This window comes from Somniosus microcephalus, chromosome 4 (genome assembly GCF_052327205.1).
Source record: "Somniosus microcephalus isolate GS21.2 chromosome 4, FLI_Smic_1.0, whole genome shotgun sequence".
Classification (NCBI taxonomy): domain Eukaryota; kingdom Metazoa; phylum Chordata; class Chondrichthyes; order Squaliformes; family Somniosidae; genus Somniosus; species Somniosus microcephalus.
The window spans coordinates 100,945,119-100,969,778 of NC_140990.1; the positions used below are offsets into that span (position 1 = coordinate 100,945,119).

A 24,660-nucleotide genomic window follows, 5' to 3' on the forward strand; every position below is an offset into this window, starting at 1 on the left:
AACAGGGAATTCCTGGAAACACGCTGCAGGTCCATCTTTATCTGGAGATCAAATATCTATTGTATAATTGTACCAGCAGTTAACAAGCTCCTGTGAACTCCTTCCTCTGCTATTTTAATGCAAACTTTAACCAATTTATTTTAAACGGGTTTATTTTAAATGAGCTAACACCTGCCTTAAAATGGTAGACTCAGGACTGTCACACACACATAGTAAATCTTCATGGAATAATTACCAGTCATTTTTAGACTGGAAACTTAACCCTGCCGTTTCACTTTCAGTCAGGAACAGATCGCAGTTTGACATCAATCTCTGATTTGACAGCACGTTTCCAGCATTCACCGTTGTTCTTCCTGACTCTAAACACAGTTGTAAAGGAGCCTTCTGTTCCGTGCCTAGAGCTGTGACCCATGGAAGAGCGCGGCTGGGACACATTCCTTACAGGGCTCAAGATTAAAGGGATATAGGTCTGCAAAGGGATATAGATAGACTAAGTGAGTGGGCAGTAAGGTGGCAGATGGAGTATAATATAGGGAAATGGGAGGTTATTCGCTTTGGTAGGAAGGATAGAAAAACAGAATATTTTTTAAATGGTGAGAAACTTTCAAATGTTGGTGTTCAGAGAAATTTGGGTGTCCTCGTGCAAGAAACACAGAAAGCTAGCATGCAGGTACAGCAAGCAATAAGGAAGGCAAATGGCATGTTGGCCTTTATTTCAAGGGGGTTGGAGTATAAGAGTGAGGAAGTCTTGCTACAATTGTACAGGGCCTTGGTGAGACCACACCTGGAGTACTGTGCACAGTTTTGGTCTCCTTATCTAAGGAAGGATATATTTGCCTTGGAGGCGGTGCAACAAAGGTTCACTAGATTGATTCCTGGGATGAGAGGGTTGTCCTATGATGAGAGATTGTGTAGAATGGGCCTATACTCTCTGGAGTTTAGAAGAATGAGAGGTGATCTCATTGAAACATACAAGATTCTGAAGAGGATTGACAGGGTAGATGCTGAGAGGTTGTTTCCCCTGGCTGGAGTGTCGAGAACTAGGGGGCATAGTCTCAGGATAAGGGGTAGGCCATTTAAGACTGAGATGAGGAGGAATTTCTTCACTCAGAGGGTTGTGAATCTTTGGAATTCTCTGCCCCAGAGGGCTGTGAATGCTGAGTCTTTGAGTATATTCAAGGCTGAGATAGGTAGATTTTTGGACTCTAGGGGAATCAAGGGATATGGAGACTGGGCGGGAAAGTGGAGTTGAGGTGGATGATCAGCCATGATCTTATTGAATGGTGGAGCAGGCTCGAGGGGCCGTGTGACCTACTCCTGCTCCTAATTCTTATGATCTTTTCTTACATTCTTAATCTGCCCGGCAACTTTCCTTTCAGTGAAGAGAGACGAGAAAGACCAAAGTGCCGTTTGCCCCTCTCAGTGTGGCCCTGACGGACTGTGTCCAGGCTGTAGTTCTGTCCCCACCGTATGATCCTCCCCCCAGATTGTCCTTTCTGAGCTCCAGCCAGGTGATGCTAAACACTCAGGTGAGAACGACAAGAATCAACAACAATGTGTTTGAAGCAAAGCTGATTAATTTGACATATATCCAGAATATTAAACTCCAGCCCAGTTACAGGGGTTATTAACATCAGCAGAAACAAACCCCAACTGTCAGTGTGAACACAATTCAGTCCGGGATGTGATTAACAGCAGAAATAACAGCAGAATCCAACCCCTGCAGTCACTTGTGAACTCGCTGGTGTGTCAGAAGGTGGGATCACCGACTGAATCCCTTCCCACGCTCAGAGCAGGTGAACGGCCTCTCCCTGGTGTGAACTCGCTGGTGTCTCAGCAGGTTGGATGACCAAATGAATCCCTTGCCACACTCAGAGCAGGTGAACGGTCTCTCCCCAGTGTGAATTCGCTGGTGTGTCAGCAGGTGGGATGACTGAGTGAATCCCTTCCCACACTCAGAGCAGGTGAATGGCCTCTCCCCGGTGTGAACTCGCTGGTGTCTCAGCAGGTGGGATGATAGAGTGAATCCCATCCCACACTCAGAGCAGGTGAACGGTCTCTCCCCAGTGTGAACTCGCTGGTGTTTCAGCAGGCTGGGTGACCGAGTGAATCCCTTTCCACACTCAGAGCAAGGGAAAGGCATCTCCCTGGTGTGAATGCGCTGGTGTATAGTGAGATGAAATGATTGCCTGAACCCACTCCCGCAGTGAGAGCACCTGAACGGTCTCTCGTCAGTGTGAACACGTTGATGGCGTGTCAGTTCCCCGGAACTTTTATAGCACTTTCCACAGACCGGACATTTAAAACGTCTCTCGTCAGTGTGAACTCGCTGGTGTGTCAACAGGTGGGATGAATTAGTGAATCCCTTCCCACACTCGAAGCAGGTGAATGGTCTCTCCCCGGTGTGAACTCGTTGGTGTGTCAGCAGGGTGGATGACTGAGTGAAACCCTTCCCACACTCAGAGCAGGTGAACGGTCTCTCCCCGGTGTGAACTCGCTGGTGTATCAGCAGGTTGGATGACCGAGTGAATCCCTTTCCACACTCAGAGCAGGTGAACGGCCTCTCCCCGGTGTGAACTCGCTGGTGTGTCAGCAGGTCGGATGACAGAGTGAATCCCTTCCCACATTCAGAGCAGGTGAACGGCCTCTCCCCAGTGTGAACTCGCTGGTGTGTCAGCAGGTCGGATGACAGAGTGAATCTCTTCCCACACTCTAAGCAGGTGAATGGTCTCTCCCCGGTGTGAACTCGCTGGTGTGTCAGCAGGGTGGTTGACTGAGTGAAACCCTTCCCACACACAGAACAGGTGAATGGCCTCTCCCCAGTGTGAACTCGCTGGTGTGTCAGCAGGTGGGATGACTGAGTGAAACCCTTCCCACACTCGAAGCAGGTGAACGGCCTCCCTTCGGTGTGACTGCACTTGTGACTCGACAGGGCAGAGGATCGGCTGAAGCCTCGTCCACACACAGAACACGTGTATGGTTTCTCCCCGCTCTGAACGGTGCTTTCTGCTTCCATGCTCAAAGGTACTGATGAATTGAGCGACTCAGTCAGATATTGAAGTGATGTCGGTTTGAGTTTCCCGTCTGCAAATCCTCCCCTTCGAACACCCTGTAAAATGAATTTGAAACAGGAAAAAGGGAGGGTGAGAGAGAACCCACAAAAACACAAAGGCTGGTTGTGAAATTGAGCTGAATAAATCTGGGAAGTTGTGGGGCCGGCACGAGAAAAAAGTGACCATGAAAGCTGTCGGATTGTCATAAAAACCCAACTGGTTCACTAATGTCCTTCAGGGAAGGGAACCCGCCACCCGGTCTGGGCCTACACAAGACTCTGGCCTCTATGGGAGGAGAGAGAGTGAGGCGGGAGGGGGAGGGGGAGCGACTTTATACATCTGCAACTTGACTAGAACTTTGACAGCACCTCCCAAACACACAACCTCCACCACCGAGAAGGACAAGGGCAGCAGGTGCATGGGAACACCATCACCTCCCAGTTCCCCTCCAAGTCACACACTATCCTGACTTGGGCATATATCGCCATTCCTACATCTTCGCTGGGTGAAAATCCTGGAACTCCTCACCGAACAGCATTCTGAGAGCAACTTCACCACACGGACTGCCGAGGTTCAAGAAGAAGGCCCAGCATCACCTTCTCAACGGGCAACTGGGGACTGGCAATATAAGTTGACCCTGCTAGTGAAACCCACATCGAATGAATTTAAAAAATATGCATCTATAAAATGGATTGAAAGCCTCTACAGAAACACTTGCTCCTAAAACGATAATCTTTTACACGATACGTAAAGTGTCTGTTTAGTAATTTAATCTCCCCTAGAATCCACCTCCCTTCAGTCCCACATTGGAAATTGTTGGGTCCCACTGGGCTCAGAAGTACTGGGGGTTAAACCCAGCAGCTTCTCCCCCCTCTCCACTCCAGCTCAAACTGATGCAACAAGAAAGCCCAACACAGGAGGCCAGGGACTGAGTTCCACATCCACCGCCCACCGTGATGCTAACTGGCTCTGAGTTGCTCCCCCTGCTGTATAAATGCAAGTTGTTGTGTTTCTTGTCTGGGGGAGGCGCTGCACCCTGGGGTTAATGGTGCCGGTATCCTGGCCGCACGTCCACCGGCTCTGACTCGGGGCCTGAGACCCGCACTCGGTGTTGCTGAGGGATTCCAGCCCTGGGACTGTACATGGGGATTCTAACCCTGGGACTGTACATGGGGATTCTAACCCTGGAACTGTACATGGGGATTCCAACCCTGGGACTGTACATGGGGATTCCAACCCTGGGACTGTACATGGGGATTCCAACCCTGGGGCTGTACATGGGGATTCCAACCCTGGGGCTGTACATGGGGATTCCAAGCCTGGGACTGTACATGGGGATTCCAAACCTGGGACTGTACATGGGGATTCCAAACCCTGGAACTGTACATGGGGATTCCAAACCTGGGACTGTACATGGAGATTCCAACCCTGGGACTGTACATGGGGATTCCAACCCTGGGACTGTATATGGGGATTCCAACCCTGCGATTGTACATGGGAATTCCAAATCAGGGACTATACATGGGGATTCTAACCCTGCGATTGTACATGGGGATTCTAACCCTGCGATTGTACATGGGGATTCCAAACCTGGCACTGTACATGGGGATTCCAAACCTGGGACTGTACATGGGGATTCCAAACCTGGGACTGTACATGGGGATTCCAAAACCTGGGACTGTACATGGGGATTCCAAACCTGGGACTGTACATGGGGATTCCAAACCCTGGGACTCTACATGGGGATTCCAAACCTGGGACTGTACATGGGGATTCCAACCCTGCGATTGTACATGGGGATTCCAAACCTGGGACTGTACATGGGGATTCCAAACCTGGGATTGTACATGGGGATTCCAAACCTGGGACTGTAGATGGAGATTCCAACCCTGGGACTGTACATGGGGATTCCAAACCTGGGACTGTACATGGGGATTCCAAACTCTGGGACTGTACATGGGGATTCCAAACCTGGGACTGTACATGGGGATTCCAAACTCTGGGACTGTACATGGGGATTCCAAACCCTGGGACTCTACATGGGGATTCCAAACCTGGGACTGTACATGGGGATTCTAACCCTGCGATTGTACATGGGGATTCCAAACCTGGGATTGTACATGGGGATTCCAACCCTGGGACTGTACATGCGGATTCCAAACCTGGGACTGTACATGGGGATTCCAAAACCTGGGACTGTACATGGGGATTCCAAACCTGGGACTGTACATGGGGATTCCAAACCCTGGGACTCTACATGGGGATTCCAAACCTGGGACTGTACATGGGGATTCCAACCCTGCGATTGTACATGGGGATTCCAAACCTGGGACTGTACATGGGGATTCCAAACCTGGGACTGTACATGGGGATTCCAAACTCTGGGACTGTACATGGGGATTCCAAACCTGGGACTGTACATGGGGATTCCAACCCTGCGATTCTACATGGGAATTCCAAATCAGGGACTATACATGGGGATTCTAACCCTGCGATTGTACATGGGGATTCTAACCCTGCGATTGTACATGGGGATTCCAAACCTGGCACTGTACATGGGGATTCCAAACCTGGGACTGTACATGGGGATTCCAAACCTGGGACTGTACATGGGGATTCCAAAACCTGGGACTGTACATGGGGATTCCAAACCTGGGACTGTACATGGGGATTCCAAACCCTGGGACTCTACATGGGGATTCCAAACCTGGGACTGTACATGGGGATTCCAACCCTGCGATTGTACATGGGGATTCCAAACCTGGGACTGTACATGGGGATTCCAAACCTGGGATTGTACATGGGGATTCCAAACCTGGGACTGTAGATGGAGATTCCAACCCTGGGACTGTACATGGGGATTCCAAACCTGGGACTGTACATGGGGATTCCAAACTCTGGGACTGTACATGGGGATTCCAAACCTGGGACTGTACATGGGGATTCCAAACTCTGGGACTGTACAGGGGGATTCTAACCCTGCGATTGTACATGGGGATTCCAAACCTGGGATTGTACATGGGGATTCCAACCCTGGGACTGTACATGCGGATTCCAAACCTGGGACTGTACATGGGGATTCCAAACCCTGGGACTCTACATGGGGATTCCAAACCTGGGACTGTACATGGGGATTCCAACCCTGCGATTCTACATGGGAATTCCAAATCAGGGACTATACATGGGGATTCTAACCCTGCGATTGTACATGGGGATTCCAACCCTGGGACTGTACATGGGGATTCTAACCCTGGGACTGTACATGGGGATTCCAAACCTGGGACTGTACATGGGGATTCTAACCCTGGGACGGTACATGGAGATTCCAAACCTGGGACTGTACATGTGGATTCTAACCCTGGGAGTGTACATGGGGATTCCAAACCTGGGACTGTACATGGGGATTCTAACCCTGGGACTGTACATGGGGATTCCAAACCTGGGACTGTACATGGGGATTCCAAACCTGGGACTGTACATAGGGATTCCAAACCTGGGACTGTAGATGGAGATTCCAGCCCTGGGACTGTACATGGGGATTCCAAACCTGGGACTGTACATGTGGATTCTAACCCTGGGAGTGTACATGGGGATTCCAAACCTGGGACTGTACATGGGGATTCTAACCCTGGGACTGTACATGGGGATTCCAACCCTAGGACTGTACATGGGGATTCTAACCCTGGGACTGTACATGGGGATTCCAACCCTGGGACTGTACATGGGGATTCTAACCCTGGGACTGTACATGGGGATTCCAAACCTGGGACTGTACATGGGGATTCTAACCCTGGGACGGTACATGGAGATTCTAACCCTGGGATTGTACATGGGGATTCCAACCCTCGGACTGTACATGGGGATTCCATCCCTGGGACTGTACATGGGGATTCCAACCCTGGGACTGGAGAAGGGGATTCTAACCCTGGGACTGTACAAGGGTTTTCCAACCCTGGGACTGTACATGGGGATTCTCACCCTGGGAATGTACATGGGGATTCCAACCCTGGGACTGTACATGGAGATTCTAACCCTGGGACTGTACATGGGGATTCCAGCCCTGGGACTGTACATGGGGATTCCAACCCTGGGACTGTACATGGGGATCACAGCCCTGGGACTGTACATGGGGATTACAACCCTGGGACTGTACATGGGGATTCCAAACCTGGGACGGTACATGGGGATTCCAAACCCTGGGGCTGTACATGGGGATTCCAAACCTGGGACTGTAAATGGGGATTCCAAACCTGGGACTGTACATGGAGATTCCAAACCTGGGACTGTACATGGAGATTCCAAACCTGGGACTGTACATGGGGATTCCAACCCTGAGACTGTACATGGGGTTTCCAAACCTGGGACTGTACATGGGGATTCCAAACTCTGGGACTGTACATGGGGATTCCAAACCTGGGACTGTACATGGGGATTCCAACTCTGCGATTGTACATGGGAACTCCAAATCAGGGACTATACATGGGGATTCTAACCCTGCGATTGTACATGGGGATTCCAAACCTGGGACTGTACATGGGGATTCCAAACCTGGGACTGTATATGGGGATTCCAAACCTGGGACTGTACATGGGGATTCCAAACCTGGGACTGTACATGGGGATTCCAACCCTGCGATTGTACATGGGGATTCCAAACCTGGGACTGTACATGGGGATTCCAAACCTGGGACTGTTGATGGGGATTCCAAACCTGGGACTGTACATGTGGATTCTAACCCTGGGAGTGTACATGGGGATTCCAAACCTGGGACTGTACATGGGGATTCTAACCCTGGGACTGTACATGGGGATTCCAAACCTGGGACTGTACATGGGGATTCCAACCCTGCGATTCTACATGGGAATTCCAAATCAGGGACTATACATGGGGATTCTAACCCTGCGATTGTACATGGGGATTCTAACCCTGCGATTGTACATGGGGATTCCAAACCTGGCACTGTACATGGGGATTCCAAACCTGGGACTGTACATGGGGATTCCAAACCTGGGACTGTACATGGGGATTCCAAAACCTGGGACTGTACATGGGGATTCCAAACCTGGGACTGTACATGGGGATTCCAAACCCTGGGACTCTACATGGGGATTCCAAACCTGGGACTGTACATGGGGATTCCAACCCTGCGATTGTACATGGGGATTCCAAACCTGGGACTGTACATGGGGATTCCAAACCTGGGATTGTACATGGGGATTCCAAACCTGGGACTGTAGATGGAGATTCCAACCCTGGGACTGTACATGGGGATTCCAAACCTGGGACTGTACATGGGGATTCCAAACTCTGGGACTGTACATGGGGATTCCAAACCTGGGACTGTACATGGGGATTCCAAACTCTGGGACTGTACAGGGGGATTCTAACCCTGCGATTGTACATGGGGATTCCAAACCTGGGATTGTACATGGGGATTCCAACCCTGGGACTGTACATGCGGATTCCAAACCTGGGACTGTACATGGGGATTGCAAACCCTGGGACTCTACATGGGGATTCCAAACCTGGGACTGTACATGGGGATTCCAACCCTGCGATTCTACATGGGAATTCCAAATCAGGGACTATACATGGGGATTCTAACCCTGCGATTGTACATGGGGATTCCAACCCTGGGACTGTACATGGGGATTCTAACCCTGGGACTGTACATGGGGATTCCAAACCTGGGACTGTACATGGGGATTCTAACCCTGGGACGGTACATGGAGATTCCAAACCTGGGACTGTACATGTGGATTCTAACCCTGGGAGTGTACATGGGGATTCCAAACCTGGGACTGTACATGGGGATTCTAACCCTGGGACTGTACATGGGGATTCCAAACCTGGGACTGTACATGGGGATTCCAAACCTGGGACTGTACATGGGGATTCCAAACCTGGGACTGTAGATGGAGATTCCAGCCCTGGGACTGTACATGGGGATTCCAAACCTGGGACTGTACATGTGGATTCTAACCCTGGGAGTGTACATGGGGATTCCAAACCTGGGACTGTACATGGGGATTCTAACCCTGGGACTGTACATGGGGATTCCAACCCTAGGACTGTACATGGGGATTCTAACCCTGGGACTGTACATGGGGATTCCAACCCTGGGACTGTACATGGGGATTCTAACCCTGGGACTGTACATGGGGATTCCAAACCTGGGACTGTACATGGGGATTCTAACCCTGGGACGGTACATGGAGATTCTAACCCTGGGATTGTACATGGGGATTCCAACCCTCGGACTGTACATGGGGATTCCATCCCTGGGACTGTACATGGGGATTCCAACCCTGGGACTGGAGAAGGGGATTCTAACCCTGGGACTGTACAAGGGTTTTCCAACCCTGGGACTGTACATGGGGATTCTCACCCTGGGAATGTACATGGGGATTCCAACCCTGGGACTGTACATGGAGATTCTAACCCTGGGACTGTACATGGGGATTCCAGCCCTGGGACTGTACATGGGGATTCCAACCCTGGGACTGTACATGGGGATCACAGCCCTGGGACTGTACATGGGGATTACAACCCTGGGACTGTACATGGGGATTCCAAACCTGGGACGGTACATGGGGATTCCAAACCCTGGGGCTGTACATGGGGATTCCAAACCTGGGACTGTAAATGGGGATTCCAAACCTGGGACTGTACATGGAGATTCCAAACCTGGGACTGTACATGGAGATTCCAAACCTGGGACTGTACATGGGGATTCCAACCCTGAGACTGTACATGGGGTTTCCAAACCTGGGACTGTACATGGGGATTCCAAACTCTGGGACTGTACATGGGGATTCCAAACCTGGGACTGTACATGGGGATTCCAACTCTGCGATTGTACATGGGAACTCCAAATCAGGGACTATACATGGGGATTCTAACCCTGCGATTGTACATGGGGATTCCAAACCTGGGACTGTACATGGGGATTCCAAACCTGGGACTGTATATGGGGATTCCAAACCTGGGACTGTACATGGGGATTCCAAACCTGGGACTGTACATGGGGATTCCAACCCTGCGATTGTACATGGGGATTCCAAACCTGGGACTGTACATGGGGATTCCAAACCTGGGACTGTTGATGGGGATTCCAAACCTGGGACTGTACATGTGGATTCTAACCCTGGGAGTGTACATGGGGATTCCAAACCTGGGACTGTACATGGGGATTCTAACCCTGGGACTGTACATGGGGATTCCAACCCTAGGACTGTACATGGGGATTCTAACCCTGGGACTGTACATGGGGATTCCAAACCTGGGACTGTACATGGGGATTCCAACCCTGGGACTGTACATGCGGATTCTAACCCTGGGACTGTACATGGGGATTCCAAACCTGGGACTGTACATGGGGATTCTAACCCTGGGACTGTACATGGGGATTCCATCCCTGGGACTGTGCATAGGGATTCCAACCCTGGGACTGTACATGGGGATTCTAACCCTGGGACTGTACATGGGGATTCCAACACTGGGACTGTACATGGGGATTCTAACCCTGGGACTGTACATGGGGATTCCAGCCCTGGGACTGTACATGGGGATTCTAACCCTGGGACTGTACATGGGGATTCCAACACTGGGACTGTACATGGGGATTCTAACCCTGGGACTGTACATGGGGATTCCAGCCCTGGGACTGTACATGGGGATTCCAGCCCTGGGACTGTACATGGGGATTCTAACCCTGGGGCCGTACAAGGTGGCCCAGGTGGCCCAGCTCTGGGCGTCTTCTGTTACCATTGTGCGGGATGTTAACCATATGCTTTGCTTTTACCAGCGCCTTCAGGAGAGATGGTGAGAAATTCGAAGTGTGGAGAGTTTGAATCAAATACCAGATGGCTTGCATCCCAGGTTGCTAAGGGAATTGGGGAAGGAGATAGCAGAAGGGCTTGCCATAATTTTCCAACCTTCCCTAGATGTGGGGGAGGGGCCTGAGGATTGGAAAGTGGCAAATGTGACCCCATTGTTCAAGAAAGGGTGTAAGGACAATCCTAGTAACTGCAGGCCGGTCAGTTTAACATCAGTGGTAGGTAAAGTTTTAGAAACAATAATCAAGGAAAAAAATTAACAGGCATTTGGAGAGGTTTAAACTAATTAAGGAGAGCCAACACAGGTTTGTAAAAGGCAGATCGTGTTTGACTAATCTAATTGAATTTTTTGATGAAGTAAGAGAGAGGATTGATGAAGGGAATGCAGTGGATGTTGTCTACATGGATTTTCGGAAGGCGTTTCACAAAGTACCACATAGAAGAATTGTTAACAAAATTGAGGGTGGGTCAGTGGCAGCTTGGATAAGGAATTGGCTTAAGGACAGAAAACAGCGAGTTGTGGTAAATGGCTGTTTTTCTGACTGGAGGATGGTGGACAGTGGTGTTCCCCAAGGGCCAGTGCTGGGGCCACTGCTTTTTTTGATATATATAAATGACCTGGATATTGGAATACAGAGTAGAATTTCTAAATTTGCCGATGACACCAAACTTGGGGGTGTGGCAAACAGTGATGATGATATCAATCGACTGCAACAGGACATAGAAAGGCTAGCAGAATGGGCAGACAAGTGGCAGATGGAATTTAATACAGAGAAGTGTGAGGTGATGCATTTTGGTAGAAGGAACAGGGAGAGGCAATATACACTTAATGGCACAGTTTTAAAGAATGTGCAGGGAGGGACCTGGGAGTTAATGTGCATAGGTCCCTGAAGGTGGCAGGACTTATTGAGAGAATGGTTAACAAAGCATATGGGATCTTGGGTTTCATAAACAGAGCTATTCAGTACAAAAGTAGAGAAGTTATGCTGAACCTTTATAAAGCGCTGGTTAGGCCACAACTGGAGTATTGCGTCCAGTTCTGGTCACCACACTTTAGGAAAGATGTGAAGGCCCTTGAGAGGGTGCAGAGGAAATTTACCAGATTGGTTCCGGGGTATGGAGGATCTTAGCTACAAGGACAGGTTGGAGAAGCTGGATTTGTTTTCATTAGAGCAAAGGAGGTTGAGGGGTGATTTGATAGAGGTGTACAAGATTATGACGTGTTTGGATAGGCTAGACGGGAAAAGGCTGTTCCCACTAGTTGATGGTACAAGGGCTAGGGGACACAGATTTAGGTTTTGGGCAAGAGATACAGGGGGGATGTGAGGAAAAACATTTTTACACAGAGTGGTGAGGACCTGGAACTCGCTGCCAATGGAAGTGGTGGAAGCGGAGACACTTAATGTTTTCAAGGGGAGACTGGATAGGCATTTGAGGGAAATAAATTTGCAGGGCTACGGGGATAGAGCAGGGAAATGGGATTGAATGGATTGCTGTACAGAGAGCCGACACAGACTTGATGGGACAAATGGCCTCCTCTGTGCTGTCATGACTGTATAAAAGTGCTGACTCTGGCTGAGTTCAGTTCCACACTCACTGGTTCCCCTCCCTCTCCTCCCTCCGCTGAAGGTTCCGAGTTCAGTTCTACACTCACTGGTTCCCCTCCCTCTCCTCCCCTGAAGGTGCTGACTTTGGCTGGGCTCAGTTCTACACTCACTGGTTCCCCTCTCTCTCCTCCCCTAAAGGTGCTGCCTCTGGCTGTGTTCAGTTCACTAACTGGTTGCCCTCCCTCTCCTCCCCTGAACGTGCTGGCTCTGGCTGGGTTCAGTTCTATACTCACTGGTTCTCCTCCCTCTCCTCCACTGAAGGTGCTGACTCTGGCTGGATTCAGTTCCACACTCACTGGTTCCCCTCCCCTGAAGGTGCTGATTCTGGCTGGGTTCAGTTCTACACTCACTGGTTCCTCTCCCTCTCCTCCCCTGAAGATGCTGACTCTGGCTGGGCTCAGTTCAACACTCACTGGTTGCCCTCCCTCTCCTCCCCTGAAGGTGCTGACTCTGGCTGGGTTCAGTTCTGTACTCACTGGTTCCTCTCCCTCTCCTCCCCTGAAGGTGCTGACTCTGGCTGGGTTCAGTACTACACTCATTGGTTCCCCTCCCTCTCCTCCCCTGAAGGTGCTGATTCTGGCTGGGTTCAGTTCGATGCTCGCTGGTTCCCCTCCCTCTTCTCCCCTGAATGTGCTGACTCTGGCTGGGTTCAGTTCACTTACTGGAACCATGAAGCCCCGCCCGCTACCGGTTCCTTTACAAAGATGGCCGCGCATGCGCTCTACACACTCGTGGCGTACTGTTGTGACCCAACACGCTCAGCTTTCCTTTACAAATATTGTCGCCGTTAACCTGGGCCTTTTACCGGGAAAAAGCCTCCAAGCTGCAAACGCGGAACCAGTAGGTTCTCATTCGGGGCTTGCGGCCTGCACGAGGTGTTTATGAAGCCCACCCGCCGACTGCGTTACCTCCCTGCGCCCCGCTGATTCGTAATCGGCGCAAAATCGTTTCATCCGCCTTTGTCCACCTGTCGCACTCGCCCGGCTCTGATCACTGTGACACTGCGCATGCGCCAAAAAAAAAAAAAAAAAAAAACCCGGCTGCGCCTGCGCACTGGGCTCCTCCAGTGTGAATGGGGTATATTCTGCCCCGCAGAGCATTCTGGGGAACAGCCCCGCCATTGAACGCCCCAATTAGTGAATTAGAATGAGTTTCTGTGACCCCGTTGAGAGAAAATTAATCATTAATTCATTCAGAAACCCAAGTGCACGGGCACTCTGCCATGGTTCAGTCCTGGATGTGATTAATAACAGTATCCAAATCCCTGCAGTCACAAGTGAACTCAGTGGAGTCTCAGCAGGTGGGGTGAATTTCTTCCCACACACAGGTTATTGAATCTGCCTCTCTGCCGTATCAATGCGCTGATCGTGCGTCAGCTGCTTTGAACTTGAAAAGTTTTTCTCACTTTCAGAGTATTCAAAGCAACTGTTCTCAATGTGGACACTCTGGAGTGTCAACAGGTGGGACAATGGAGTGAATCCCTTCCCACACGTGAAGTATCTAAACGGTCTCACTCGGGTGTGACTGTGCTGGTGTGTCAGTAAATGGAATGATCGATTGAATCCCTTTTTACATACAGAGCAGTGAACGGATTCTCCCCATTACAAACATGTTAGTGTGGTAATAGGTGACATGAGTGAGTGAGTGAATCTCTGTCCACACTCAGCTGGTGAATGGTCTATCCCCGGTGTAACTGTTTCGATGAGTTTACACCTCAGACGGGCAACTGCATTAATTCCCACTGTCGCCACATTTACATTGTTGATTTAGGTGGGTGCACGATTCTCACAGGCTAGACGATTTGTTAAAGGAGGATCCACACACATAAAATGTGTGATGTTTCTCCCCGCTGTGATTGGTGTTTTTTTCCTTCTCTTTCCAAAGGCTGATGATATTCAGGTCCTGATGAATCCAATGAATCTGTCAGATCTTGAAGCAATGCTTGGTTTGAGTTTCCATCTGCAGATCCTCCCCTTCTAATACCCTGCAAATGGAGTTTACAAGAGGATTGAAATTCAGAACAGACAAATCTAGTTGCTACAGACATTTTTTCCCTCCTGTCTCTCCTGAACTGTAAATTCTCTATTCTACAAACTCTCCCTCCATCCTTACTGTCTAAAAACAACATTCATAACACCATCTGTGATTTTGTTTCTCCCCTTCTCTCCAGAAGGAACTGAATCTGGCTGAGTGCAACAACAACTTGTATTTATGTAGCGCCTTTAATATAGTAAAACGTCCCAAGGTGCTGCACAGGAGTATTATAAGACAAAAAATTTGACACCGAGCCACATAATGAGAAATTAGGGCAGATGACCAAAAGATTGGTCAAAGAGGTAAGTTTAAAGGTGCACCTTAAAGGGGAGGTAGCGAGGTGGAGAGGTTTAGGCAGGGAATTCTAGAGCTTAGGGCCGAGGCAACAGAAGGCATGGCCACCAATGGTTGAGCGATTATACTCAGGGATGCTCAAGAGGGCAGAATTAGAGGAGCACAGATATCTAGGGGGGTTGTGGGGCTGAAGGAGATTAGAGAGATAGGGAGGGGCGAGGCCATGGAGGGATTTGAAAACAAGGATGAGAATTTTGAAATCTATTTGCTGCTTAACCGGGAGCCAATGTAGGCCAGTGAGCACAGGGTTGATGGATGAACAGGACTTGGTGTGAGTTAGGACACGGGCAGCCGAGTTTTGGATGACCTCAAGTTTAGGTAGGGTGGAATGTGGGAGGCCAGCCAGGAGTGCATTGGAATAGTCAAGTCTAGAGGTAACAAAGGCACAGATGAGGGTTTCAGCAGCAGATGAGCTGAGGCAAAGGCAGAAATGGGCGATGTTACGGAGGTGGAAATAGGCGGTCTTTGTTATGCTGCGGATATGTGATTGGAAGCTCATTTCAGGGTCAAATATAACACCAAGGTTGTGAACAGTGTGGTTCAGCCTCAGACAGATGTTAGGGAGAGGGATGGAGTCAGTGGCTAGGGAATGGTGTTTGTGGTGTGGACCAAAAACAATGGCTTCGGTCTTCCCAATATTTAATTGGAGAAAACTTCTGAAGTATTCTGTCCAATTCTGGGCACCACACTTTAGGAAGAATCTGAAGGCCTTAGAGAGGGTGCAGAAAGAATTTACAAGAATGCTTCCAGGAACGAGGGACTTCAGTTCCGTGGATAGACTGGAGAAGATCGGATTGTTCTCCTTAGAGCAGAGAAGATTGAGGGAGATTTGATAGAGGTGTTCAAAATCATGAAGGGTCTGGACAGAGTCGAGAAAGAGAAACTGTTCCCATTGGCAGAAGGATCGAGAACCAGAGGACACAGAATTAAGGTGATTTGCAACAGAAACAAAGGCGATGTAAGAAAAAGCTTTTACGCAGCGAGTGGTTAGGATCTGGAATGCACTGCCTGAAAGGGTGGTGGAGGCAGATTCAATCGTGGCTTTCAAAAGGCAATTGGATAAGGACCTGAATGAGAAAAAATGTCAGGGCTCCGGGGAAAGGGCGGGGGAGTGGGACTAGCTGAGGTGCTCTTGCAGAGAGCCAGCATGGGCTCGATGGGCCGAAAGGCCACATTCTGTGCTGTAACCATTCTATGATTCGAAGTATCGATATAGTTTATCTTCATTTATTCCTATTTTAATAACTTTTGCTGAATGTGGCCCTCGCCAAGGGCCAGGATATCGGATTCGGCCCACCTTGGAAAATGAGGTTGACTCCCCTGAGGTAGACAATGTCAACTGGATTCCCCTCATCCCCCCAACCCAGCAACTTCTTCACAAAACTCAAGCAAGTTGGCCTTGTTTTCTGGAAGCCATGTTGAATATCTCTAATGGCTCCTTCCCTTTCCCCGTGATCGATAACAGCATCTCCTAGGATCCCTTCAGGCACCTTCCCTGTGATCGATATCACACTGATGGGCCTCTAGTTCCCTGGCTCTGATTTATCCCCAATTTGGAAAATGGGAACTACGTGACGTACCTTCCAATCTCAGGGAGCAATCCCTGACTCTACTGAGCTGAAGACGCGGGCAAGGGGCTCACAGAGCACCCGTCCGATCTCTTTAAACACCCTTGGGTGGAAATCATTTGTACCTTACAGGCCTCAAGTGTAACCCACACAGTGACTTTGGTTCAGTGAAGAGAGACGAGAAAGACGAAAGTGCCGTTTGCCCCTCTCAGTGTGGCCCTGGAGGACTTTGTCCAGGCTGTAGTTCTGTTCCTGCCGTACGATCCTCCCCCCAGATTGTCCTTTCTGAGCTCCAGAATCTGTTTAATATCTAAATTTCCCAGCTTTAAGCAGGGTTATAAAGGGATAGAAACATAGAAGATAGGAGCAGGAGTAGGCCATTCGGCCCCTCGAGCCTGCTCCGCCATTCAATGAGATCATGGCTGATCATCCAAACTCAGTGCCCTGTCCCTGCCTTCTCCCAATATCCCTTGATCCCTTTAGCCTTAAGAAATATATCTAACTCCTTCTTGAATATATTTACTGAATTGGCCTCAACTGCCTTCTGTGGTAGAGAATTCCACAGGTTCACCATTCTCTGGGTGAAGAAATTCCTCCTCATTTCTGTCCTAAATGGCTTACCCCTTATCTTTAGACAGTGACCTCTGGTTCTAGACTCCCCCGCCATCGGGAATATCCTTCCTGCATCTAGTCTGTCCAGTCCTGTTAGAATTTTATAAGTTTCAATGAGATCCCCTCTCATTCTTCTAAACTCCAGCGAGTATAAACGCAATTGACCCAATCTCTCCTCATACGTCATTCCTGTCATCCCAGGTATCAGTCTGGTGAATCTTCGCTGCACTCCCTCCATGGCAAGAACATCCTTCCTCAAATAAGGCGACCAAAACTGCACACACTACTCAAGGTGTGGTCTCACCAAGGCCCTGCACAACTGCAGCAAGACATCCTTGTTCCTGTACTCGAATCCTCTCGCTATGAAGGCCAACATACCATTTACCTTCTTAACCGCCTGCTGCACCTGCATGCTTACCTTCAGCGACTGGTGCACAAGGACACCCAGGTCTCGTTGCACTTCCCCTTCTCCCAATCTATTGCCGTTCAAATAATAATCTGCCTTCCTGTTTTTGCCACCAAAGTGGATAACCTCGCATTTATCCACATTATACTGCATCTGCCATGCATCTGCCCAGTCACCCAACCTGTCCAAATCATACTGGAGTTTCTCGGCATCCTCCTCACAGCACACACTCCCACCCAACTTTGTGTCGTCTGCAAACTTGGAGATATTACATCTAGTTCACTCGTCTAGATCATTAATATATATTGTGAATAGCTGGGGTCCTAGCACTGATCCCTGTGGTACCCCACTAGTCACTGCCTGCCATTCAGAAAAAGACCCATTTATTCCAACTCTTTGCTTCCTGTCTGCCAACCAGTTCTCTATCCAAGTCAGTACCTTGCCCCGAATCCCATGTGCCTTAACTTTACACGCTAATCTTTTATGCGGGACCTTATCGAAAGCCTTCTGAAAGTCCAAATACAACACATCCACTGGTGCTCCCTTATCTATTCTACCAGTTACATCCTCAAAAAATTCCAGCAGATTAGTCAAGCACAATTTACCTTTTGTAAATCCGTGTTGACTTTGTCCGATCCTGTCACTGTTTTCCAAGTGCTCTGCTATTACATCTTTTATAATGGACTCTAGCATTTTCCCCACTACCGATGTCAGGCTTACCAGTCTGTAATTCCCCATTTTCTCTCTACCACCTTTTTTGAATAGTGGGGTAACATTAGCTACCCTCCAATCCATGGGAACTGTTCCAGAGTCTATAGAATTTTGGAAGATGACCAGCAATGCATCTACTATTTCTAGGGCCACTTCCTTAAGTAACCTAGGATGTAGATCATCAGGCCCTGGGGATTTGTCGGCCTTCAATCCCATCAATTTCCCTAACACCATTTCCCTACAAATACTGATTTCATTCAATTCCTCCCTCTCATTAGACCCTATGTGCCCCGACATCTCTGGGAGGTTATTTGTGTCCTCCTTTGTGAAGACAGAACCAAAGTATGTGTTTAATTGGTCTTCCACTTCTCTGTTCCCCATTATAAATTCCCCTGATTCTGACTGCAAGGGACCTATGCTTCATTCACCAATTTTTTCTCTTCACAGATCTATAGAAGCTTTTACAGGCAGTTTTTATGCTCCCTGAAAGCTTACTCTCATACTCTATTTCCCCCCTCTTAATTAATCCCTTTGTCCTCCTTTGCTGAATCCTAAAGTGCTCCCAATCCTCAGGTTTGCTGCTTTTCTTGGCCAATTTATATGTCCTCTCCTTGGATCTTATTCTATCCCTAATTTCCCTCGTTAGCCACGGTTGAGTCACCTTTTTTGTTTTATTTTTATGCCAAACAGGGATGATCAAATTCTGTAGTTCATCCGTGCGATCTTTAAATGTTTGTCATTGCCTATCCACCGTCAACCCTTTGAGTAACATTCCCAATCCATCCTACCCAACTCATGCCTCATACTATTGTATATACAAGGCCTACAATTCAGAGTAGCTGAATGCAGTTAATTAAGAAAACTAGATTAAACTGGTTCTCCTGTAGTAGAACCCAGCAAACTCCTTTGTTTCAGGGCCTATAAAAACAGCCTTTGCAGTGCGATTTTGCACTGAGTGCGGTTTAAACAGAGTGCTGTGAGCTGGGTGAGTCAGGGAGCCCGGTGCGGAGTGGAAGGAGGAGCTCCCTTGCTTCGCCTTTGTTTTTCCTAACTTTTCACCCTGTAGGAATTGGTTCTTACTTTACACCAAGGAAAGAGTCTGAGAGTGGGAGCAGTCAAACAACAAGAACTGTGAAACTGCTAAAGTGACGTCACAGCCAGGGAAGGAGCGGATTGGTAAGTAGAACCTGGTGAGTATTTCTACAGTCAAGTCATTAAAGTCAAAGTAAGTGTTTAGAGTAAGTAGTGTTTAAAGAGAAGTAAGGTCCGTAGTGTATATTCTTTAATTTAAAGGAAGTAAAGGGAGAAAATTAATGGTAGGACATGGCAGGGCAGCTCGGTTGCGTGGAGTGCTCCTCCTGTGCTATGTGGGAAGTAAGGGACACTTTAGATGTCATGGGTGAACACATGTGCAGGAAGTGTCTCCAGCTGCAGCTACTCGAAATCTGCATTTCAGAGCTGGAGCTGCGGCTGGCATCACTGTGGAACATCCGCAAAGCTGAGATCTTTGTGGATAGCACGTTTAATGAGGTGGTCACACTGCAGGTAAAGAGTGCACAGGAAGACAGGAAATGGGCGACTGCCAGACAGAGTAAAAGCACTAGGAAGGTAGTGCAGGAGTCCCCTGGGTCCATCTCCCTCTCCAACAGATTTTCCGTTTTGGATACTGCTGGGGGAGATAGTTTCTCAGGGGAATGCAGCAAGAACCAAGTCCGTGGCAGTACGAGTGGCTCAGCTGCACGGGGGGGGGGGGGGGGGGGGGAGGAAAAAGAGTGGGAGAGCAATAGTGATAGGGGATTCTATCATAAGGAGAACAGATAGACATTTCTGTGGCCACAGACGTGACTCCAGGATGGTATGTTGCCTCCCTGGTGCCAGGGTCAAGGATGTCACTGAACGGCTGCAGGGCATTCTGAAGGGGGAGGGGGAGCAGTCAGAGGTCGTGGTTCACATTGGTACCAATGACCTGGGTAGAAAGAGGGATGAGGTCCTGCAACAAGAATTTAGGGAGCTAGGTAGCAGATTAAAAAGCAGGACCTCAAAGTTTGTAATCTCTGGATTACTCGCGGTGCCATGTGCTAGTGAGTATAGGAATAGGAGGATAGAGCAGAAGAATGCGTGGCTAAAGAGTTGGTGCAGGAGGGAGGGTGTTAGTGTCCTGGATCACTGGGTCTGCTTCTGGGGAAGGTGGGACCTGTACAAGTTGGATGGGTTGCACCTGAACCAGAATGGGACCAACATCCTTGCGGGGAGGTTTGCTGGTACTGTTGCGGGGGGGTTAAACTAACTTGGCAGGGGGATGGGATAAGGAGTGGAGCTATAGTAGGGGGTGATGCACAGCCAAATATAGAGGAAATAACAAGTCAGTCTGGAAGGCAGAGCAAATATGTAATGGCACAAGAGAGTATGGCAAGGCTGGATGGCATTTATTTTAATACAAGGGGTCTTGCGAGTAAGGCAGATGAATTGAAGGTGCTGATGAACACATGAGAGTATAATATTGTTGCTATCACAGAGACAGGGTTGAGGGAGGGGCAGGACTGGCAGCTCAATATTCCGGGGTATAGAATCTTCAGGCGAGACAGAGGTGGGTATAAAAGAGGGGATGTCGCAATATTAAACAAGGAGTCAATTACTGCAGTAAGGAGGGATGATATTTTAGTAGGTTCCGCTAATGAGATGATATGGGTATAACTTAAAAACAAAAAGGGGGCAAGCACTTTGCGGGGAGTGTACTAAAGGCTCCCAAACAGTCAGGGGGAGGGAGAGGAAAAGTTATGTAGGCAAATCTCAGAGAAGTGTAGAAATAATAGGGTAATAATAGTAGGGGATTTCAACTTCCCCAATATTAACTGGGATAGTCAGAGTGTGAAAGGCTTAGAGTGTGCGGAATTCTTAAAGTGCATCCAGGAGAGCTTTTTGAGCCAGCATGTAGAAAGTCCTACAAGAGAGGGGGCGGTACTGGACCTAATTCTAGGGAATGTAGCCGGGCAAGTGGTAGAAGTGTCAGTAGGAGAGCATTTTGGTGACAGTGACCATAATTCGGTGAGATTTAAGGTAGTCATGGAAAAGGACAATGATGAACCAGAAATAAAGTTTCTAAATTAGGGGAAGGCTGATTTTAATATGATAAGGCAGGATCTGGCCAAAGTGGACTGGGATCAGCTACTTGTAGGAAAATCCACATCAGAGCAGTGGGAGTCTTTCAGAAAGGAAACAGAGAGAGTACAACGCCAACATGTTCCCGTAAAGGTCAAGGGTGGGACCAACAAGTCCAGGGAACCCTGGATGTCAAGGGATATACAAGAATGGATTAGGAAAAAAAGGGAGGCTGTTGGCAGATACAAAGGACTAAAAACAGTGGAAGCCCTACAGGAGTATAGAAAGTGCAGGGGGGTGCTTAAATAATAAATTAGGAGAGCGAAGAGGGGGCATGAGAAAACACTGGCGGGCAAAATAAAGGAAAAGCCCAAGGTGTTTTATAAGTATTTTAAGGGCAAGAGGATAACCAGGGAAAGAGTAGGGCCCATTAGGGACCAAACTGGCAATCTGTGTAGAGCCAGAAGATGTGGGTGAGGTTTTAAATGAATATTTTGCATCTGTGTTCACTATGGAGAAGGACAATGTAGGCATAGAAATCAGGCAGGGGGATTGTGATATACTTGAACAAATTAGTATTGAGAGGGAGGAGGCACTAGCAGTTTTAGTGGGCTTAAAAGTGGATAAATCCCCAGGTCAGGACGAGATTTATCCCAGGCTGCTGTGTGAGGCAAGGGAGGAGATTGCAGGAGCTCTGACACAAATTTTCAGAACCTCTCTGGCCACAGGGGAGGTGCCAGAGGACTGGAGGACAGCTAACATAGTATTATTGTTCAAGAAGGGTAGTAGGGATAAACCAGGGAATTATAGGCCAGTGAGCCTAACATCAGTGGTAGGGAAACTATTGGAAAAAATTCTGAGGGACTGAATTAGTTTCCACTTGGAGAGGCTAGGATGAATCAAGAATAGTCAGCATGGCTTTGTCAGGGGGAGATCATGTCTAACCAATTTGATTGAATTTTTCGAGGGGGTGTCTAGATGTGTGGATGTGGGTAGTGCAGTTGATGTAGTCTACATGGATTTCAGTAAGGCTTTTGACAAAGTCCCGCATGGGAGACTGGTCAAGAAGGTAAGAGCCCATGGGATCCAGTGCAATTTGGCACATTGGATCCAAAATTGGTTTAGTGGCAGGAGGCAGAGGGTAATGGTCGAAGGTTGTTTTTGTGACTGGAAGCCTGTGTCCAGTGGTGTACCGCAGGAATCGGTGCTGGGTCCTTTGCTGTTTGGAGTGTACATTAATGATTTAGATATGAATGTAGGAGGTATGATCAGTAAGTTCGCAGATGACACGAAAATTGGTGGAGTGGTAAATAGCGAGGAGGGAAGCCTTAGGCTACAGGATGATATAGACGGGTCGGTTAAATGGGCAGAACAGTGGCAAATGGATTTAACCCTAAAAAGTGTGAGGTGATGCATTTTGGGAGGACTAACAAGGCAAGGGAATACACAATGAATGGTAGGACCCTAGGAAGGACAGAGGATCAGAGGGACCTTGGTGTACATTGATCCCTGAAGGCAGCAGGACAGGTAGATAAGATGGTTAAAAAGGCATATGGGATACTTGCCTTCATTAGCCGAGGCATAGAATATAAGAGCAGGGAGGTTATGATGGAGCTGTACAAAACGCTCGTAAGGCAACAGCTGGAATGCCGTGTGCAGTTCTGATCGCCACACTATAGGAAGGGTGTGATTGCATTGAGAGGGTGCAGAGGAGATTCACCAGGATGTTACCTGGGCTGGAGCGCTTCAGCTATGAAGAGAGACTGGACAGGCTGGGGTTGTTTTCCATAGAGCAGAGAAGGCTGAGGGAGGACCTGACTGAGGTGTACAAAATTATGAGGGGCATAGATAGGGTAGATAGAAAGGAACTTTTCCCCTTAGTAGAGGGGTCAATAACCAGGGGGCGTAGCTTCAAGGTAAGGGGCAGGAGGTTTAGAGGGGATTTGAGGAAAAACATTTTCACCCAGAGGGTGGTTGGAATCTGAACTCACTGCCTGAAAGGGTGGTAGAGGCAGGAACCCTCACAACATTCAAGAAGCATTTAGATGAGCATTGATACGCCACAGCATACAAGGCTACGGACCAAGTGCTGGAAAATGGGATTAGAATAGACAGGGCTTGATGGCCGGCGCAGACACGATGGGCCAAAGGGCCTCTTTCTGTGCTGTATAACTCTATGACCAGTGTAGAACTGAACCCAGCCAGAGTCAGCACCTTCAGGGGAGGAGAGGGAGGGGAACCAGTGAGTGTAGAACTGAACCCAGCCAGAGTCAGCAACTTCAGGGGAGGAGAGGGAGGGGAACCAGTGAGTGTAGAACTGAAACTAGCCAGAGTCAGCACCTTCAGGGGAGGAGAGGGAGGGGAACCAGTGAGTGTAGAATGAAACCCAGCCAGAGTCAGCACCTTCAAGAGAGGAGAGGGAGGGGAACCAGTGAGTGTGGAACTGAACCCAGCCAGAGTCAGCACCTTCAGGGGAGGAGAGGGAGGGGAACGATGTGCCGAAGGGCCTCTTTCTGTGCTATGTCTGTATAAACAAAGAAAAACAGTGGTCACCTTAAGAACATACGAATTTGGAGCAGTAGTCAGTCACACGGCCCCTCGAGATGCTCTGCCATTCAATACGATCATGGCTGATCTTCGACCTCAACTCCACTTTCCCGCCCAATCCACATATCCCTTGATTTCCCCTAGAGTCCAAAAATCCATCTCAGCTTTGGACATACTCAACGACTCAGCATCCACAACCCTCTGTGGCAGAGAATTCCAAAGATTCACAACCCTGAGTGAAGAAATTCCTCCTCACCTCAGGTATGGCCCGGGTTAGATACAGAGTAAAGCTCCCTCTACACTGTCCCATCAAACACTCCCAGGGCAGGTACAGCCAGGTTAGATACAGAGCAAAGCTCCCTCTACACTGTCCCGTCAAACATTCCCAGGGCAGGTACAGCCCGGGTTAGATACACAGTAAAGCTCCCTCTACACTGTCCCATCAAACACTCCCAGGGCAGGTACAGCACGGGTCAGATACAGAGTAAAGCTCCCTCTGCACTGTCCGAACAAACACTTCCAGGGCAGGTACAGCATGAGTTAGATACAGAGTGTGGTAAACCACTGTTGTTGTTGTTGTTATTACACACTGTTGTACCTATGCATGCCTCAACATGTCTCGGCTGGCTCCACCCACACAGGCCCAGGTATAAAGGTGATTGACCTGCAGCCCCCTGCCTTCTTGGAACCCAGTCAACCACGAGAGGCATGCTCTGTTCTTTGCTAATAAAAGCCTTTAGTTACTCTCTTAACTTTCAGTCTTTTATGAGTAATTGATAGCGCATCAATTTTATTAGCAAAAACAAAATGTCGACATTTGCTGAACAGCAG

The 24,660-nt window shown here is 48.8% G+C and overlaps 1 protein-coding gene across 1 annotated transcript; it reads right to left on the reverse strand.

The window, feature by feature from the left end:
* Positions 1-876: 876 nt before the first annotated feature.
* On the reverse strand, positions 877-13,486 carry LOC147119597 (uncharacterized). The gene is made up of 2 exons (XM_085985165.1): positions 13,407-13,486; positions 877-3,109 (listed from the first exon to the last, which is right to left on the reverse strand). The coding sequence occupies exons 1-2, from the start codon at positions 13,449-13,451 to the stop codon at positions 1,763-1,765; spliced, it is 1,392 nt and encodes a 463-aa protein (XP_085841291.1). The 5' UTR covers positions 13,452-13,486; the 3' UTR covers positions 877-1,762.
* Between the last annotated feature and the right edge of the window lie 11,174 nt (positions 13,487-24,660).